At 42.9% G+C, this 21,846-nt stretch overlaps 1 protein-coding gene and 1 long non-coding RNA gene across 3 annotated transcripts in view; one reads left to right on the top strand and one right to left on the bottom strand.

Moving 5' to 3' along the window:
* VAV3 (vav guanine nucleotide exchange factor 3) overlaps positions 1–16,511 on the bottom strand; it is a 244,734-nt gene extending 228,223 nt beyond the window's left edge. The window contains exon 1 of one of the 2 annotated variants that reach the window (XM_007055209.4): positions 15,749–16,511. In XM_007055209.4, the coding sequence (XP_007055271.2) occupies positions 15,749–16,201 (453 nt within the window). In that variant the 5' untranslated portion in view covers positions 16,202–16,511. Of the gene's footprint in view, positions 1–7,728; positions 7,765–15,748 lie in introns of those variants that run through there. The other variant, XM_043552808.1, reaches the window with a different exon arrangement.
* LOC122466815 overlaps positions 15,421–21,846 on the top strand; it is a 30,944-nt gene continuing 24,518 nt past the window's right edge. The window contains exon 1 of the long non-coding RNA XR_006292667.1: positions 15,421–15,618. This is a non-coding gene — a long non-coding RNA (uncharacterized LOC122466815). The remainder of the gene's footprint in view (positions 15,619–21,846) is intronic.

The following is a 21,846-nucleotide window of genomic DNA, read 5'->3' as shown; positions in this document are numbered from 1 at the left end:
CCTTTTAGATTTGGAGAAATACTCCACAAAACTGCAGTCCCATCTGTCCCGTGGAGCATTCTAGGATCAAGACAGATCCATCCTCTTTTAAAAAAAAAAAAAAAAATGTACATGCTGACCCTAAATTGTTTGTAGGATTACATGGAGCACAGGATCAGTGAAAAACTCACAACTCAGCCATAAGGCCAGACTTGGCCCACAGCACGACAGTGTTAATCATGAGCCTCATACATTCACAGCTGTTACTGTATTACTGATGAAAGCAGAATCACCCGTTATACTTATTCTTGGCAATGTGTGCCAAAACCACCCCTGCCTATATCAGAAGATAACCAAATAATGAGGAACTGTGTTTTAATTTCACAGACACTTTCCTACTCTTCTTGTGTTAGCTGGGCAAATGATATATATACCTAAATTTCCTATAAAAACTATAAAACAACATTTGGTTATTGCAACCGAGAACCCCCCCAAAGACAACAGACCATTTAAAGTCTTAGAGCGCAGGATGTGTATCACATAAATGAAGTAGACTCCGAAGGGATCCATGAATCCGGACAATTTTGGCTTAGAACTGGAACACAATTCAAGTTTGTTGTCTGTTTGCTCCTTAAGAGCTGCACGCATAGTATTAACAGCAGGCATTCTGTTCCCAACACCACTCATCTGTCCTTACATATGTGATCCTCTCTCGTCATCAAGACTACATTTAGATGCAAATCACACTGTTCCAGGCAGCAAAGGCTTTCATCGCAGCTAATCAATTTTCCAGAGTCTTCTGTAAAAAGGGGAAGCTGTAGGACCCTGCCTCAAATATAGGGATACTCCAACAGGATTACTGAATTCATCTGCTTAATGCTTCTTAGAGCCTGTAACTGCACAGCACCATTAGTTACTAAAATTCTCTAAGGCACAATCCTCTAACCAACGGTCTCCTCAGCAACGCTGCTTTTATGTTTTGTCTGAGAACAAGCCAGAAGTGAGGGGTTAAAACATCAACTTTCTTAACAAAGATCACTGTCTGTTAAGTTTGGTCTTCTGTGAAGTACGTCAGTGGCATCAGTGCAAGCTCTTAGTGGACAGGAGCCCACATCAGAGAAAACCACCAGATTTATCGCATCCACCATGCCAGCTCAAAGACAGAACAAACGCAGACCCTGAGCTACCTCATGATTACTGGAGGTAGCCCCTCAAGGGCAGGCCGAGGCACACTGGTGGAACAGCATGTGGATAAACTCATGCTGCTCATGAACTACTGTTCTATGGATAGGACAGAAGATTTTTCACCTTTTGCAAAGGAACAGGAACTTGGAAGGGGGTGTGGTAGGAATTCCAAACAAAATAGCTCTCTAGAAGCAGCAATGAAGACAAGCCCTAGGCATGGCTCACTACTTGTTAGAATTTCTCTTTCCTAATGGCCCTCCCACAACCTGAATACACAAACACCTTCCTGAGAAATGAATTTCAGGGGGCCAAACCCCTCCTAACTGCAACAAGCCAAACACCCACTGTTAGTTGATAAAATCCTTGTTTATCTCTTTCCCCTCCCACATTAAACAACACTAAACTGGGAGGAGAGATAGATACGCTGGAGGGAAGGGATAGGACACAGAGGGCCCCAGACAAATTAGAGGATTGGGCCAAAAGAAATCTGATGAGGTTCAACAAGGACAAGTGCAGAGTCCTGCACTTAGGAAGGAAGAATCCCATGCACCGTTACAGACTAGGGACCAAATGGCTCGGCAGCAGTTCTGCAGAAAAGGACCCAGGGGTTACAGTGGACGAGAAGCTGGATATGAGTCAACAGTGTGCCCTTGTTGCCAAGAAGGCCAACAGCATTTTGGGATGTATACGTAGGGGCATTGCCAGCAGATCGAGGGACATGATCGTTCCCCTCTATTCGACATTGGTGAGGCCTCATCTGGAGTACTGTGTCCAGTTTTGGGGCCCACACTACAAGAAGGATGTGGAAAAATTGGAAAGAGTCTAGCGGAGGGCAACAAAAATGATTAGGGGACTGAAACACATGACTTATGAGGAGAGGCTGAGGGACCTGGGATTGTTTAGTCTGCGGAAGAGAAGAATGAGGGGGGATTTGATAGCTGCTTTCAACTACCTGAAAGGGGGTTCCAAAGAGGATGGCTCTAGACTGTTCTCAGTGGTAGCTGATGACAGAACAAGGAGTAATGGTCTCAAGTTGCAGTGCGGGAGGTTTAGGTTGGATATTCGGAAAAACTTTTTCACTAGGAGGGTGGTGAAACACTGGAATGTGTTACCCAGGGAGGTGGCAGAATCTCCTTCCTCAGATATTTTTAAGGTCAGGCTTGACAAAGCCCTGGCTGGGATGATTTAGTTGGGGATTGCTTTGAGGAGGGGGTTGGACTAGATGACCTCCTGAGGTCCCTTCCAACCCTGATATTCTGTGATTCTATGATTAAGGACATGTGCACTGACCTGCTTCCCCCACTTGCTAAAATGCTCTAGTATCTTCTTAATGGCATGCCATCTTGACCTGACACAGCCCAGTTGCCAGTGTGCTCTGTGGATGATAGGAACTGGCCCAAAGCTCATCAGCCGTTATTTTACTCAGGACCCCACAAAACCAAGTTGTAGTCCAAAAGAGTGTTAACATTTTAACTATTAAGAGAGGGAAGCTTGGTAAGAATTTTAGCTTTTTACTTAAAGATGTGTCATTACTGAATCAGACAGGATATAGGATTGAAGTGTAGGTTACTGCATTAACTTCACATCTTTGAAGACCAAAGTTCAAACCTGTTTCAAGTATCAAGTGAAAATTTATTCTCTAAACCCTAACATAATTTGGCATGATTTAGCAAAACTGCTGCTGCTCAGCAACTCAAGACTTGCAAAGCATGGTTACCACAAGTCAGAGCTACGGTATGTCAGAGAGTAGCATGAAGCAGCTTTCAAAACATCTGCCTAAGCAGTCTAGACAATTTGATCAGTCTGCCACTTTCAAAAACTCTACAGAAATATACCACATACTTAAAAGAAATTCAAAGAAAGGCTAGTCCAGAACTTCAGTTTATGTAAATCATTATGGTTCCTCTAACTTCAACAGAGCAACCCAAATTTACATCAACTAATAATCTGGCCCCAAATACTACTTAAAGTATTAGGATATTTTTTATAAATAAAAATCATAATCATTATCATGGGAGAGAAGGCAAGGAATCAGAAAGGGATGCAAGTTTTTTCTCCTACAGCACCGGGTGTGAGGAAGCTGTCATTAGGACATTATAATAAGAGTAAGATAATACTGGAATGCTATTCTCAGTGGTGCTAATGTGGAGCAATAGGTAGCAGCATGCTATATTTAAATAAGGATCATCAGTGAATTCCATTGTCATTAATAAACTGTAATAGCAAAAACACCAATCTGATGACAAGAACAGAGGCACTGAAATATCCAGATGTGAAATCAAGATTAGTATTTAGCTGCAGAGAGAAATAGAAAAGCTATGATCAAATAAAAGTAATGTTTGCAGATAAAATCACAAAAGGAAGAAACCAAGTTTAAGTCATAATGCAGAACAACTGAAATTCACAGGTGCAGAAAAATCTATGGCTTAAGAATTTAAAATCTTTGTATTAATATCCTGTGTATTGTTTCAAATTGTATGCTAGCACATACCCTTATGCTCACACAGGGTATTTCAGTAGGGCTCCTCATAGATGGACGCCTTTGCAGGATCAGGGTCTAAGACTCCAACTTTTGAATATGCAAACAAACAATCAATTATTCTGTGACTATTCTTTTGACTATGCAAGGTTACCAAGATTGTTATTATTGTTCTTAATAAATGTGGTATTTGACTGAATGCTTTTCTAAAATATATATTCTCACCAAACTACAAGTTGAGTCAGGCTCAACAGTGTTCAGTTACATAGGAGAGAATATCTTTTTCCTTAAAATAAAAAGACATATCCGTGCTATTAAGTTAACAGTTTAGAAACTATTATACATATTTCTAAGAAATCACAGGAGGTAAACAAAATAGTATTTCACAACTCTAAGTTTTGGCACTTGTCCTATCAAACTGAAGCAAAAAATGGGCAAAACAGTCAACTGCAGATGATACCTAGCACAACCAGGATGTGTAGAAAATAGAGCCAATTTGCCACCAAAAGAAAAACCAAAGTATGCAGATATAAGTCATGTTTTCTTTAGGTCACCAAGTCTGGTAATGAATTGAAATGAATGTGAATAGGCGTGCTACAGAAACAAGCACTGTAATTAGGTTCCATAGAACAGACACAAGTAAGTTGTGTACGTTTAAGGTAATTCCTTACAGAATCTGTAATGCAATTTTAACACTGGAAATAAAGGTAGGACTTCAAAGTGAATTGACCGGTTGCTATTTTTTATCCTCACAGTGAGCCAAAGATCTTAATAAGAGACAAGTGCTAGTGGTCTAATAAAATAACTATCTCAGTATTCAGAGTCATCTAAACAATATGGAACAAAAGAAAAACTTCCCTGCTCTTTCAAAGGGCTGCAGCGCACCACCACCACCACCACCACCCCAATCTCAAGCTGCCTCCCCATTTCCTGGCACATCACAGCAGAACAGATCAGAAAGTGTTCTAGGTGGCCTTTTCCACAGTATAAGATACCTGGCTGCCCTGAATTCCTTGGTGGTCCACAAAAACTTCAACACAAAAATGATACTGGCAGATAACATCATTATCTTTCTCTCTCACACACACACAAAATCTGTCACTCCCTAGCTAATTCCTCCCCTCCTCATTCCCTTGCCAGTCAAGCCTACTCTCAGCTATGAAGCTCTGTCAGTTGCCAGGAATTTAACTTATAATTACCAGGTCCCCTAATCATCTCCCAACATTGCCACTCACTCTCACCCTACCGTCAACCTGGTGCTGACATCACCTGACAATGTTTCATATTCCATAAACAGCCCTCTTTTTCTCCTTCTTTCCCCTTCCAATACCCACATATTTCCTTCTCATCTACCAGTCACCTTACTGTCTTTACCTTCCCATTTGCTTCTTTACTCCCATAATTTCCTCCTTTACTGAAGGTCAAATTAAAAAACGGGCAAAGGAAAAGATTGGAGCCAGAAAACCGAGATCCTTTATCCTCCTGATGTTTAAATCCACAGACAATATAGCTGTAGATTGTCAAATACTACTGCCTGGTAATTAACCTCCTAGAATACAGTCAGCAGGTTATAATCGGCATTCAGTGGCGTGCCACCATTACTGCATTAAGAGTAACACAGGACATCCAAGACCTGGCTCTGTGGATTTTTCTTAGCATGAATCTTAAATGATTTTCCTTTTTTCTTTCCAATCTCTCACTTGTTCTCTGATGCCCCTTCTAATCGGTCTCCCTTCTTTTCCTGCCTATTCTCTCTCTAGTTCACATTCTTCTCTTCTGATTGCTTGCCTCCCACTTTTGCTACCTCTCTTCTCTGTCGTCCACCATCTTTTTTCACTCATTCCCTTTCACAAGGATTGGCTCAGCCTGCTGCCACCACAGCACTCCCACCCCGTCAGCTCAAGAATAGGAGATAACTCAGTTTCTCCTGCATACCTAGCAGAAAACATCATAGGCTACCCCAACTGAATGTTTCCTCAAGCCTATCTGGATGTTTAATTTAACTCTTTGCCGCTGATACCCACTATAGCTTCTGTGACAGACCAGTGGCAGCATATTTAGTGCTGATAGGCCATAGAACATGCAGCATTTTAAATATGGTGCATGGGGAAGTACCTGAGATGAGCTTTGCAACATGCCGCTGCTACATTAAGTACTAATTAAGTGGTTAACATGTAAATATAATCCTAAAAAATATTACGAGTGCATGTTCCTTTTTCTCTCCAAGGGAATCAAGTAAAGAATATTTGGAAACTGATCTGATGACCATTTTTATTTCCTTCCCTTTCTTAGAATAAGTGCAGTTGGTAACTTTGTCAAAAAGTTTCATACCAAGAGCCAAGTTATTACTCTTCCTGTGTAATATTTTTTTTTTTTGAGCAAAATTGATCAGGTTACAGCTACATTTTCTTTACAAGGAAATCTCTTTTTTTTTAAATCTACATTATTTATTTCATGAAGGCCCCAATTCTGCGAATACTTATGCACATATTTTACTTGGCCTCAATGAGACTAAGCATGTAAATAAACTTAAACAAGTGCATAAATATTTGCAGGATCGGGGCTAAAACAAATCAAAATATTCACTTGTTTAATTGGGCATGTTTGATGAGACTGCCTGCTATTTGAATTACAAACACTTTCTCTCTCAAATATTGTTGCTTATGCTCAACAACAGACATTACTAATTAATTAATTCATGTTGTTGTTTCTCCCTCATGTTATTCCCCCCATCCCATACCAAAGATTAAATCATTTCCCAACTTTAGCTAAACCAAATGTTTTTATAGTTAGAGAAAAAGCATCTTTAACACCTAAACATAACCCTTTTAGCATTCTCATAACTCAATAACCCAAGTGCAAAAAGCAATAGAACCCCGATTTTATGAGCATCAATCTTATGAACAGCCAGTTATCTAAATCATTTTTCTGCTGCCAAAGTCATCTTTCTGCCACTGAATGTGACTTCAATCCTTCAGCCAATATTCAAGTAGCTGTTAAGGTTTGAAAAGACTGATCCATTTGGCAGCGGGGAAGAGAAACAATTCTATCAAACAAAGAAACATCACTGTATACATTAGTTACCGTTACTTATGTGCATTGTCACTGGATGATTAATAAATTATTTTATTCACTATAAATATTGTAATTCTGATATGTTAAATTTTATGAACTTTTTGATTTTATAAATTCCTAAATCCCCAATAGTTCATCAAATAGGATTTCTCCTGTTTAAAAAAAAAAATAGTTTTCCTGAGCTGATAACTAGTAAGCCATGTTCCAATCTTGTAAGACTCTCTGTCACAGCTCAAAATCCTTGAGAAATCAAATTTTAAAAGAGATTATAATAAAAATGATGAGACAATCATGGCTCCTGGGGACATTACCAAGGACTACTATAAATTATTTTATATTTTTTCAAAATTCAGATCCTTTGGTCCCCTCCTAAGATTTAAGGGATGTAGTCACATCTCTTTGCACAGGGAGTTTGGCAGATATATTGCCACCCAAGCATGAAGTAGTTTCTCATTAAATCTTAATTTCTATACCTAAAGATAACTCAGAGCCAGAATGGCAATAACGTACTTCCATATTTTTAGGTGATCATCTGAAAAAAACAAACTCCCTTCAAAATAAGGGGTAAAAATTTAGACAAAGTAAACCGTGATTTATTTTATTATTTTAAGAACGATTACAGGAAACGGTTATTTTAAATAAATAATTTATATAAATATCCCCTTTAGTGAACTCCAATGCTGGCAGCACATCACTTCCTGCTTTCCTGTTTAGCAATTTCTCACAAGTTAACAGAACTCATTGCAAAAACTATTTCAAAATGAAATTTACGAAGTGCCACAGATATAGAAGTTGAAAAAAGACAGTGTAATGCAGGTCAGCCCAGCTAATTTGTTTCTAATGACAATTTATCCAGTATCTGTTACAATTAAGATTAAACATTATGATTAGAACTTTCAGTTATGGGTCATTTCTATTTTTATTATTTACACCAGTGTAATCCAGCCCTGGGGAAGCAGTTTGTCATGAAATGGAATTACCACAGTTACAATGCAACACTCCAACATTACCTTGTGTTGTGCAATCCTCATGACTCAAGGTCATCGTGTATTGATGCGACATCTCACGAAAACTTTTCCAACAAAATGTTAAGGCACCATATAATGGTCTCTGTAATTAAACTAACACAGTCCTCTCCTATCCCCCTTTCTGGCTGCTAGGAAGGCTCAACACTGCTTTACAGTGAGGACCAGGCTTGTAACGGGGCAGCTTTGTTTGTTCTGTGCAACACCAGACAAAGTATGCACTATTACCAATATCAAAGTTCAAAACGCATGAGTCAAATCCAAAAGCACATAAGGGCAAAAAAAAAAAAAAAGAGGAGTCTTTTTAAAGATTAAACATGTTTTTTGTCGTCTTCTGAACTCCCTCTCCCAGTACACGCATGACACTGATGTTGCCAGTTCTTGCAAACTTACAAAGTAATGTGATTTTGGCCCGTGCTACAGGATCCTCACTGGACACAGGGGTCCCATTGTCAATCTTTGTGCAAACACATAGCAGGGACAGTCCCTGCCCCTAAGAGGTTCTACTCTAGTGCAAAGCATAGTAGTGAATTTGTGACATGGGAACTGGAACGGGGACCTGTCAGACTCCTCTCACGTGAGCTATTAAATATCCATTGATGGGAACAACTTTTAATCCCTGCTGAGCTGGGCACAATTCACACTGGTGACCTACAGGCAAAAGGCTGTATAGCTCATTAGCAGTCCCTCATAAGCACTAACGTTAGTCCTTCAAAAATGAGGCTGACTTTCTGGAAAGGTAAGTTTACGAAATCAAGTTCTGGCCTTCTTAGAGCTTGAACACACTGGGTCTTCCACTCTCATGACACACACAAAATCTCCCGCACATTGCTGTCAGTCAGCCAAACACTATTCTTAAAAGGGACAACCGCCTGTAACCAAATACAAATAATAAAAATGCAACACTAAAACAAACATTTGCACAATAACCAAATTTGCTTCTAAATACGATGCTTTGAAGGGTCCTTACACTGACTTGTACACATGTGTGTGGTTTTTTACCTCCACATATGTCATCAGCAGGGTTTGAATCCATAACCTTCAGATCCACAGCACAAACCACTTCCACTTTAGTTATAGGAGTAACTTGAGTAAGGGGGTGGCTGGGAGAGAACAACATGCTGTTATCTTCTATGTAGCCCAGCCCATACAGGGAGAGACCACACACATCTTGCCAGCGGGCCACACATGTGTTTGTGACTCAACAGTGGAATGCTTGGGCAGCAGGATGCTTGGTTCCTATTCCTAGCACTGACAGCGGATTATGGTCTAGTGGTTACAGACATCATAGCCAAACGTAACAACACTCCTACTTGAGTCATCTGTGGGGACTGAACCCAAGAGCTCTGGATGTAAAAACCAGAGTCTCTACCATTTTATCTAAAGAATTAGTTCTCTTACCATGGGAACAGAGCCATAAATCTCTATGTGGTCTAGCAGCTAAAAGGTGGCATACAGCCACACTGTATTAATGTGGGAATACAGAAAGATCTAATTTGCTGTGCTCCTTCTGAAAGCATTATGTGGCAAAGTGGGGGACTCGGACTCTGTAACATTAGAGGTCTGAGGTCTATTCCCAGCTCTACCTGCAATGCAAGCTATCACTTATCTGCTCTCTGAAACTGGTTAATGATAGCTACCCCCCAAGGCATGAAACCTTGGTTCACAACAAGTGATGTGAAGGACACAGAAATGTCAACAGCAGTCAGAGGAAAAGCTGGGAGTAGAACTCGTGCTGTCTGGGCTTGCAGTTTAATGCACCTTTCACTAGACTACAGGACATTTTATGACAGGTTTCAGAGTAGCAGCCGTGTTAGTCTATATTCGCAAAAAGAAAAGGAGGACTTGTGGCACCTGAGAGACTGACAAATTTATTTGAGCATAAGCTTTCGTGAGCTATAGCTCACTTCATCGGATGCATTCAGTGGAAAATACAGTGGGGAGATTTATATACACAGAGAACATGAAACAATGGGTGTTACCATACACACTGTAACAAGAGTGATCACTTAAGGTGAGCTATTACCAGCAGGAGAGTGGGGGGGGAAAAAACCTTTTGTAGTGATAATCAAGGTGGACCATTTCCAGCAGTTGACAAGAACATCTGAGGAACAGCGTGGGGTGGCCAGTGTCTTGCTCTATGTCTTTCGTTTCCCAAAAATTGTGTGACAACCAGAATTCTTCATGTCATCACAACTCTGCTTGTAGCAGGGACCAAATCCATGAGAGTTGACAAAACTGAACAGGAAAGTACCAGTTTGACTCTACAAAAGACATATGCATAACCATAAAGAGCCACATGAGGGTCAAACAATACGGGCAAAATATTACCACAGGCATCTTGGCTTACAAAGCAATAAAGCACTAGTGGACTGTGAATGCATCCGGGAGCCAGGACCTCCCAAATTCTAATTCCAAGTCTACCATTGGCACTTTCCTTCTCTGTGCCTGTGGGGATAACATACTACTTGCTACATCACAGGAATAGGAGAATAAACTAGTGTTTACAAAGCACTGTGAGATCCTACGATGCAGATATAACATAATGCAGAGAAGTTATTAGACTACTGACAAGTGTAACTATTTCTGAAAACATTGCAAATGTACAGCCCAATCATGAAAGATTTTCAGTATCTCCCCAAGCACCTTCAGTTCACTTAAGCTACAATGGAAGTTGATGCTCAGTACCTTTTTAGAATGCTTGGCAACTCACAGGATTAAGCCCTTAATTTTCTATTTATGCACTGCCGACCTAAATACATTTTTAAATGTATCCAAGGTTATAATAATTTCTGAAATTTTCCGGGGATGATTCTCTAATGTGAAGAGTGCCTCCTGCAAAGGTCTAATTGACTGCTCTCATGGAAATCAATGGGAGAAGAGGATTCTCTTCACTTTGCAAAGGCACTTAGCACCTAGCATAAATTAGCAAGATCTTTACTGAGATCACAACTTGGCCCTTATAGGTTTTGATCCACATAAACAAACCCCTGTACCTGAAAGAGTCAAGTTCAAGTCAGTGAAGCTTGAAGCAGTTGCAAGTGTCCATCTGCACAAAGCAGCTTGCCAGACCGCGCATCATCAAGAATCTACAACCTATCCTGAAGGACGATCCCTCAGTCTCACAGATCTTGGGAGACAGGCCAGTCCTCGCTTATAGACAGCCCCCCAACCTGAAGCAAACACTCACCAGCAATGGTAGCAGGTTTAAAACAAATAAAAGGAAGTTCTTCTTCACTCAGCGCACAGTCAACCTGTGGAACTCCTTGCCTGAGGAGGTTGTGAAGGCTAGGAATATAACAGGGTTTAAAAGAGAACTGGATAAATTCATGGAGGTTAAGTCCATTAATGGCTATTAGACAGGATGAGTAAGGAATGGTGTCCCTAGCCTCTGTTTGTCAGAGGGTGGAGATGGATGGCAGGAGAGAGATCACTGGATCATTACGTGTTCAGTTCACTCCCTCTGGGGCACCTGGCATTGGCCACCGTCGGTAGACAGGATATTGGGCTGGATGGACCTTTGGGCTGACCCAGTATGGCCATTCTTATGTTCTTTATGTTCTTAACCGCACACCACACCACAAAAACACCAACCCAGGAACCTATCCTTGCAACAAAGCCATTGCCAACTCTGTCCACATATCTATTCAAGGGACACCATCATAGGACCTAATCACATCAGCCACACCATCAGAGGTTCATTCACCTGCACATCTACCAATGTGATATGTGCCAGCAATGCCCCTCTGCCATGTACATTGGCCAAACCAGACAGTCATTTTTTCATGTTCTCTGTGTATATATATCTATCTTCCTACTGTATTTTTCACTGCATGCATCCCATGAACTGGGTTTTAGCCCACGAAAGCTTATGCCCAAATAAATTTGTTAGTCTCTAAGGTGCTCATTCTTTTTGCTGATTCAGACTAACACGGCTACCACTCTGAAAGAAAATATTGTGTTATTATGAAGAAACCTTTCTAGTTCATTAACCCAGCAGAATATATTTACATATTTTTATTCATAATGAAATGTGAGTATTATATGAAGCTATATCCAACAGTTGATCTTGAAATTATTTATAGTTTTGCAAGCTGTGGAAATAATAGCAACAGACCTTATGCATTAGAACACAAAACAGATTGCCTACAAGGATCAGCAAGGAATCATCCACACTCATTCTACATACAGGGATGCATAAATGGCTAAATATATGAGTTGGAGAACTGGGATTTGGAGGAAGAAGAATTCTTCCCTCCAAGTCGGTCACTGCCAGAAGCTGAATGCCAGAGTAGATGAACTAGTGCTCTGTTCCAATCTAGCAAGGCCTACTTAGCTTATGCAGTTACTAAATGTGTGCTATAATTTCATCTGAATTTCATCTGAATTTGCTCCACTTAAAATTCATGTCCTCTACGATCTCTACGTCATTTAACAAAAGTTACAGAATACCACCTCTTCTATACAGTGTCATGTATACGACTCAGATTTTGAAGATTTAAGTATTTTAGAATGTCTGTCATAACATTTGCATCTAGTATGCTGCTGGTGTAGTTTTTATTTTGACTGGTTGCAATTTATTCTTGATATGTTTTTTTATAATGCATTATTGGCTTTTACAGAATATTTTGCAGTAAATGCATTTGCCAAGATGAGAATGGTGTCATAAAAAGAAAGAATATAACTGACACCAACCAGTGATTGTGGACTAAATATGTCAAGCAAACATAGTCCAATTTACATTAATTGTACAAGCATCTGTTTTTAAAAACACATGAAATAAGTACCCAGGTTTAGGAACCTTCTCTAATATTGCCTTCCTATTAGTCTAAAATAGCTTCAATTAAAAAAGTAAAATGTTACAAATTATTAGGTCCTGGTATTCTGAAAGTGTTGCAAAATGTTAGCAAATGTTAAAGTCTATTCTTGCTTCAGCAGACATCTACTTAACTTCCGTATACGTCAGTGAAGTTACTGGTGCATATCAAGTGGGATTAGAAGCAGACCACTTGTACTCAGAATCTCTTCTCATAATATTTTAATATAATGTTAACATTTTACATCGCCATATTAAAGACTGGCATTCTTGGGCAATGAAGAGATATCCATTTACATATAATCCTCAACAAAATCTTTGTTTAAAAAGAGTGGAAAATTGAAACCATGTTTCACTGGAGTCCAATTAACTCCTAGTGTCTGTGTATATATTATGTATATAAGTCCCTAATTAATTCACAATACTGCAGCAATTGCGGATCCCGCAATATTAAGCTTCCACAGCAATTTTGTCAGCCAGGCGGTGCTGAGAGCGTGGGGCTGACAACGGGAGTCCTGGCCATCAGCCTTCTGGGGCTGATAGTGGGAGCCCAGGGTCCTGCTGTCAGCCCCACGCATGGCGAGGCTCCCGCTGTCAGCCCAGGCAGCTGACAGCCAGAGTCCTGGACATTACTGACTGTAATATAGTTGCAGCAAAATGTCTGGTTATCAAAAAAATTAGCAGGCATAATATAATACTTGAGTGTTTATATCATTCCAGCAAATTTTTCTTAAACAAATAGGTCTTCTCTGGCTTTTCCAAATTAACACAATTAATAAAGGTCCATTATTACTTTTCCACAATTTTCCATGTCTTGTCCGCAACTCAGCTGCAATTATTTGACAATCATCTCGTGATTCAAGTATGGCCTAACATATATATTCATACGAAAAATTTGACCTCTCTTTAAAAAAACAAAAACACAAGAATGTCTGGAAATGAACAGTGAAGAGACCCAACCAATTCGCCACAGACATATAATCCTTCATCACTCTTTATCAACCAACCTTAACTTGCCACCTTAAAATTTTCAAAAATATATGTAACGGCCAAAACAACAAGTTACAATTACACCCACCCACCCTCCCCGTCCCTTTAACCCTCTCATGCCTCCTCCAGTCCCCTGCACACGTCCCACTGTGCTTCCCCTGTCCTTTGCAACTTCCATGCCCTTGAGGAGCCCTACTCTCTCCTGCCTACCACTCCATGCACTTGCATTCTCACCACTACCCCTTCCATTCAAAAAACAGGAAGCATGGCAACATACTACCTCACCAGGTACCTCTCAGTCCTCAGACCTACTATCATCCTCTGTCTACTCTTCATGCTCTCTATATCTCTTCCCAGACTTCTAACTCACCACAGTTCCCCCCCCCCATGCTCCCACTTCTAATCCATGCCCCCCATGTACCCGTTTGTCCAGGTCAATCCAGCAAAACCAGAAACAAAAAGTCAGTTAATTATAAATTGTTTATAGTAAATGCATTTTTCATATTATTAGTTTTAACAGTGCTCTTTATCGCCCCCTATAAGACTAAGAAGAACTTGTCTTCAGCAAAGCCAATAAAATGCAACCCCAGTTCTGTATGAGTCTCCACAGGACCACAGAGTCCACCCAAGCAGATTCATTTGCAGGTTCAGGCCCAATTTCAGAGATTCTAAGTTCTCTTGAGACAAGACACAAAAAATCATTAGGAAACTTTTCAAATCTGAAGGACAGGTGTTTGCAGTTCAGAACACCATAACTTTATAACTGCTCAGTTTTTAATTTTTTAAAAATTAAAAAAACAATTTCTCAGATAAAATCTACCAGAGTTGAGGTGCAGGATGTAAAGATTCAGGAAGATTAGAGGGAAAAGCAAAGTGTACTAAAAATCAGGCTTATATTGGGAAGGTAGCTTAACTATGGTTATTACCGCTCCATAAATAAGGTTTAACACTATAATTTATACAACTCAAAAAGGTATACAAAACAAGGCCTTGATCCTGCAAAAACTTATCCACCTATTTAACCTTCTGCATATTTAATTCAATGTGACTACTCACATGGTTAAATTTAAGCACGTGCTTTTTTGCAGGATCAGTGACTGGACCCCTGATCTTTGTAAATTATTCCATGAGAAAAGACACCTTTGCAAAACCCCAGTGACTTCAAAGGAGCTCCCCATCTGGATCATGTGCCATATAGGCTGGGGGCCTCTCAAAAATAAACAAAAAGGAAATTCACAAACACCAGTGGGCAGGGGGGTGAAAAGAAGTAACGTTAGGTACAATTTTATCTGACAAAAAGCACGAAATTTAGTGTCGAAACTGAAATCATGTGCTTAGGGTATCACAACTTTGTGCATGGGTATCACAGCTTCTGAGGTCCAGAAGGAGCCCCTCTGTTCTGAGATCCCCAATAAATATGTAATCCAAGACCTAAACACACAGGATTGACTGAGAGGGACCCTGAGCTTTAGCTTTGATCTCCATGAAGATCACACACCTAACAATCTCACACACGGGTTTTGTTATATTTTTTGCCTGTCTTTTGAGGAATGGTTGGGGAAACACAAACAACACCAGCATGTGATTACACCACATGCCCAGAAACCTTCAGAGGGCTGAAGCAGATTTATGTCAAGTTAGTCTTCTTGGGATCTTTTCCCCCGTAGCTATTGTAATTATAGAGAATGGTAATTCAGCTTCCTAGATTCCTCATTCTACATGACACCGTTCTTTTTAAAATTGCTGACCTATTCATCGGGACAGAATTTGACAACAAAACAAAACCGAAATATGTTGGGGAGGGGTGGTGTCTTGTATGGTTTTAAGAGGGTTACTTTTTGCTTTAAAAAAAAAAAAAAGCAGAGGCATTTCAATACCTCCTTACTTCACAATAACGATTGTAAACACAGAGTAGCTTGAGTACTTCTCATAAAGCGTGCAGTGACTACGCTAGGGGACACGGAGGGTGGGCACGTGCCCCTCCATACAATAGGGTTTAACTCCCTACAGCATCTTTCACCTCGCGTGCATCCTCTCCTCCAATACTTTGCAGAGTTAAATGCTACCGCGTAAGTGAAAGCAAAACACGAGCAGGCTACTTAGCGCATCTCCGCATTTGCACAAAGAAATTAAGCAGCTGATTAATGGGGGATGCGAGGCGGGGGCAGCAGCAGCCCTTGCGGAGCGAGGCGCCCTTACCTGGGACATCTGGGGCCTGAGGTTGATTTCCTTCAGGTTGATGGAGTGGCTGCGCAGGTTGTTGAGCAGCTGGCAGAGCAGGACCCCATCGCGGAGGGTCTGCGCCAGGTCGAACACCTGAGCCGTGGGCCAGGTCACTCGGTGGTTGTGCGGCAGCACCTTGCAGTGGATCAGCCACTGGGCGCACTGCTTCCACGGCTCCATGCCGGGCACCAGGCGGGGAGGATGCTGCGGGCTGCAAGCGCCCGGTCCCCAAACCCAGAGAGGCAGGGAAGCCCTCGGGGCTCCGCGCCGCCGCAGTGCTCCGCCCCGGCTCTTCCGAGCGCCCCGGCCCTTTGCAGAGCGCGAGCGGCAGCAGCTGCCGGGCGGCGGCGGCTGGAGAGGCTGCGTGCGAGCTTCCCCCTCCCCCTCTGCGCAGACTAGAGGATGGGCTCGGGACAGGTGCGCGCGCATTGTCCCTGGGCCAGTGGTGCACGCTCTGCGGAGGGGCCGGGGCTGTGGCGCTGCCTGCTGGGCTGGTGGCCGCGGGGCCGCTCCTTCCCAGGCAGGGCCTTCTCCTGCAGCTAGACGCCCCTGCCAGGCAAAAGGACAAACGCTCCTCCAGCCCCGTTTCAGAGCGGGGAGCTCGTTATGATCAGGTTGGGCTGATGTACCCACTTTCCTGTAACTTCTACACGCCTGCACATTGAGCAGCTTGAACTAGTGGACAGCAGGGACCCAGCAGCCTTCTTCCCTGAGCGTTGGCTGACGGGGGGCAGCACCAGGAATGTAGGCTCAGGCCCTCTGGGGCGGTACACCAGTAATGAAGGGTTGGTCCTCACAATTACCATGCACCTTTTAACTCCACAGAAATGTACTGAATCGGGCCCTGCTCCTGCAGTCCTGATTAAGATCAGCAGTCTCTCTTTCGCAGGGGTGCTGGAACCATTTTAATAGTGGGGGTGCTGAGAGCCACTGAACCAAACTGTAAATCCTGTATATGATGGAAATCACTTCAAGCCAGAGAGTGCGGCTGCACAGCGAGGGTTGCCAGGCATCCGGTTTTCAACCGGAACGCCCAGTGGAAAAGGGACCCTTGTGGCTCCGGTCAGTACTGCCAACCATGCATAGGCGCCGACTTACACTCACGCGGGTGGGTGCTCGACCCCTGCCTCTAGCCCCGACTCCGCCCCTGCCCTGCCCCCATTCCAACCCCTTCCCCAAAGTCTCCACCCAACTCCACCCCATCCCATTCCCACTCCTTCCCCAAATCCCCACCCCCGCCTCTTCCCCGCCTCCTCCCCTGAGCAGGCCACATTCCTGCTCCTCCCTGCTCCCTCCCAGAGCTTGCTATGCAGCCAAACAGCTGTTTGGCAGCGGCAAGCACTGGGAGGTAGGCGGAGGAGCGGGGACACAGCATGCTCAGGGGAGGAGGTTAGATGAGGTGGGACAGGGAGGGGAGCTTGGCTGCTGGTGGGTGCAGAGCACCCACTAATTTTTCCCCATGGCTGCTCCAGCCCCAGAGCACCCATGGAGTCAGCGCCTATGCGACCATGCTGTTAATAGTCCAGTCAGTGGCACAGCAGGGGCCCAGGGCTCCCTGCCTGCCCTATCTCTGCGTGACTCCTGGAAGTAGATGCCCTGCAGCCCCTACACCAGGGGTGAGCAAACTTTTTGGCCCAAGGGCCACATTGGGGTGTGAAACTGTATGGAGGGCCAGGTAGGGAAGGCTCTGCCCCCCCAAACAGCCTGTCCCCCACCCCCTATTTGCCCCCTTCCACTTCCCGCCCCCTGACTGTACCCCTCAGAACCCCCGACTCATCCAACCCCCCTGCTCCTTGTCCCCTGACTGCCCCCTCCTGAGACCCCCCACCCCAAACTGCCCCCCCCTGGGATCCCACCCCCTATCCAACCCCCCTGCTCCCTGTCCCCTGGCTCCCCTGACCTATCCACACCCCCACCCTCTGACAGGCGCCCCCGGGACTCCCACGCCCTATGCAACCCCCCCGATCCCTGACCCCAGACGGCCCCAGAACCTCCACCCCATCCAATCGCCCCCTGCTGCCTGTCTGTGCCCCAGGACCTCCTACCCAATCCCCCCACTGCCCCACGCACCACCGCCGCTCCCTTACCAAGCCGCTCAGAGTGTCAGGAGCTTGCAGCTCTGCTGCCCGCGCAGCAGTGTCACTGCGGAGGAGGGGAAAAAGCGGGGGAGGGGTCAGGGGCGAGCCTCCCTGGCCAGGAGCTCAGGGGCCAGGCAGGACAGTCCCACGGGCTGGATGTGGCCTGTAATTTGCCCACCTCTGCCCTAGAAGCATGGGCAGCAAGGGAGGCTTCATGTGCTGCCCCCACCCAGAGGCGTGGCTCTGCAGGTTCCATTGGCCGGGAACCATGATCAATGGGAGTTGTAGGGGTGGCACCTGCAGGCACGAGGGCAGCGTGCAGAGCCTTCCTGGCCAGCCATGCATCTAGGGGCTGCAGGGACCTGGCGGCCACTTCCTGGGAGCCCGCACCCTAAACCCTCTCCTGCACCCCAACCCCCAGCCCAGAGCCCGCAGCCCTCATCTCCAGCCCCGCCCCAGAGTCCGGAGCCGGCACCGCCTCCTGCACTCCAAACCTCTTGCCCCCAGCCCAGAGCCCCCTCCTGTACCCCAAAACCCTCATCCATGGCCCCACTCCAGAGCCCACACCCCCAGCCAGAGTCCTCACCCCCCTGCATCCCAACCCCTGCCCCAGCCTGGAGCGCACTCTCATACCCTGAACCCCTCATTTCTGGCTCCACCCAGAGCCCACACCCCAGCCCAAAGCCCATACCCCTCCACACACACCAGTTCCTTGCCCCAGCCCTGTGAAAGTGAGTGAGGGTGGGGGAGAGTGACAAAGGGAGGGGGGTTGGACTGAGCAGGGCCTCGGAGAAGGGACGGGGCAGGGGTGTTCATTTTTGTGCGATTAGAAAGTTGGCAACCTTAACCACAGCACTCCTAGTTCCAGCACCTATAAGCTCACTGACAGGACTCAGTTCTGCTGTCAGTTATGCCAGCGTTAAGTCAGAATAACTATTGTTTTCATTTCTGTAATGCGATTGAAACCAGTGTAGTTTGAGAACAGAATTTAGCCCCAAAAGCTTAAAGGTGACCTACAAGGAAAATGAAGTGAGGTTTCTGCCTTTTGCTTCTATATAATGAATGAAGAATTCTAGAAGTTTGTTTATTGAGGCTTGCTTTTTTCCCCCCTGCTTCCCTGTCATTAGAAATTCAGGTGTTCTCTACACTGGAAGTCTCTGTTGCTGATTGAAGAACTAGTAAGATTAAAAGGACACAGAAACAAAGGGAATAATATCTAATTAAACTGAGAAGGGAAGTAATTTTTTTATACAAAATATTTAAAACTTTTGTTTTGGGGAGGAAAGCTCTCCTTTTTTAATTATTTTTAATTATTCAAACATTCTCCCCTCTAATTAAGGCCTTTCAGGGTTCTGAATTGATGAGTCCATCATGAAAAACAGACTCCTTATGTCCACAGAAATCAATGAGAGTTAGGTACCTTAATGTCGTAGAAGATCTGAACCAAAGTTGCTAATCCTGGTACTTCCATTTTAAAAATACAAGCAGAAAAAATACTTTAGTATTAAGAGAGACGCTAGTGAGAGAAATATTTCAGGCCTCCTTTTATACATCAAAAAGAACCTGAAAGGGATACAAACTCAATTTTTTCCTTTGCATGTCACCATTAAACATTGTAGGCTGAATTCAGCCTTCGTTACACCTGTTCAACCCCATTGGCGTCATTGGGGTTGCACAGATGTAACTCCGGGCATAATTTGGACATATGTTTCTTATATCTGAGTCACTCATGAAATGCATTGGCCATGTGAAAAATTCTATAGAAAGCTTTAATAAATCGCGTAGCATATTGTAACTTTCACTACTAAAGCCACATAGGGTGTTTGAATATGCTTAGTTTTAAGTATTCCTCATTTTAAAAAATTGAGGGTTTTTAAGATTAGAGACTGCACTATAAAAATTCAAAGAAGAAACAGAAATGATATAAATTGATAGCCATGTATTATTCTTACTCTACACTAAGAAAATATTAATTTAATAATACTTTAATATAAATTACCAGTTTATTCTGGAAGGCCATCCATAGCTGTCAATCATACACAGCAACTAAACCAGATTAGATCAATTTAAATGCTGTTGAAAAAATGAACATTAATGTAATACCTCCCAACCAACATACAGGTAATCTGAATATAAAACATTCAAATTAAACTGTTACAGTCAACCAAAATATTCTTATTTAACTATAAAACAAACAAGAATTATGACTAAGTTTTGATGGGAAACAGTACTAATATCCATCAGAGTTCACAGTACCCTCTAGGTCTACTTCTTAAAAGCCATCATTTCCTCTGGATTTCTGAGAAGGTACCTTTTATTTCCTCACAAAAGCAACAATCTAGATGACGCAAACAGTATGTTTCTGTTAATTAAAATGATATGCTTGTTTTGTAACTACAAAACTTTTTAAGAAGCACTAGTATAAAATGAAAAAAAAATCTCTTTTTCCTTCAATATCAGAAATTCTTCCAGCATCTTAATTTGGTTATAAACACCAGCAGGATTATATGAGATAACCCAGTGTCACCTGCAATTTTCAAATGTCCTTTCTGGCAAAATCTTGACTCCTGTTGCTTCTTGAGGTCAGAATACTTCACCCAACCTTTTTAATAACTTATAGACCAGTTAAAATAGGTTTTTTTCCTGACAATACAGTTTTTAAAAGCTGTAACTTAACAAGAGACTTCTTTATTTTGCTAATCATAAAATTCTTTTCACATTTATATTAATATACAGTGCTTTTGGGAGTGGTGGTTACTTATGCAAGGAGTTACACTGGCATCATAGGAGTTACACGAATAAGTGCAGGTTTATCAGATGAGGTCTGGCCTGTAGCTACCTCACCATTTTGCATAACTGAGTGGGGCTGTATCTCCTACCAAAAACAAACGTGAATGTCCCTGAATGACTCAAAGCCCCAAGAGCAAGTAGGGTCAAATGCTAACTTTGCAATCACATTGAAGATAGTGGGATTGCACAGGTGTAATTAAGAACATATTTGATGAGAGTGGGGCGCTCAGGTGCACTTGACAGCAGCATTTGACTCTCAGTCATTATTACTGGTAATGATTTATTAACTCTACCACTATTTCCCAAGGCCGGATAAAAGGAGGATTCTGCAGCTGGATTTGCAACCCACTCAGGTACAATCTTATTGCAACAGAAATAGTTCAGTTAAACCAAAACTTGAGGACAGTAGATACAGATGGAGCTCAAAACCCAAGTATGACAGATCTCAGTGAAAGAAAAAAGGAGACTGAGATTTCGAGACATCAAATCTTGATGATTAAATCTGTAACAAGAGTAGGCACATGGAATGCACATACTTTGTATAATAGGGGAAAGCTGGCACAGGTTACAAGAAAAAATTTTTAAAAATACCATCTGAACATACTTGATGTCAGTGAGACAAGATGAGCAGGGAGTGGCAAGATGGTGTCGGATGGTGCTACAATCTTATAGTCACAAGGATGAATGCATGAAAGAGGTGTAGGAATTATGCTAGATAATATTATAGCAAAGACCTTGCTGTCTTGGAAGCCAGTGAACATCAGAATAATAGTAGCCAGGCCCAAACAAAATATGTCTAGTGTACAGTAATCCACGTATATGCACCAACAAATGCAGCAGGTAACAGTGAAAAGGACACTTTCTAAGTGCAGGTGCAGCAAGTATTGGATGACCTGCCTAACCATGACATCAACTTGATGATAGGTGACTTCAATGCAGAAACCAGCAACAACTCTATTGGTTGGGAAGAATCATAGGAACAGCAGTGGATGGCATCTGAACTGATGATGGTGAACGGATTTTAAATTTCTGTAGCGCAAACATCTCAAATATAGGAGGCGGTCTCTTTTAGCACAAGAGGATTCACAAGCTTACAAGGAGATCACCAGACAATTTGACTGTCAACCAGAGAGATGTAGATGTGTAGATGAGCATCATCTTTCAGTGATGTCAGAGTCAGAAGAGGAGCAATGTTGGCTCACATCA

The sequence above is a fragment of the Chelonia mydas genome, chromosome 8, assembly GCF_015237465.2.
Source record: "Chelonia mydas isolate rCheMyd1 chromosome 8, rCheMyd1.pri.v2, whole genome shotgun sequence".
In the NCBI taxonomy this organism is placed as follows: Eukaryota; Metazoa; Chordata; order Testudines; family Cheloniidae; genus Chelonia; species Chelonia mydas.
Note: the sequence above shows the minus strand (reverse complement) of the source record. Positions and strands in the feature narration are given on the sequence as shown.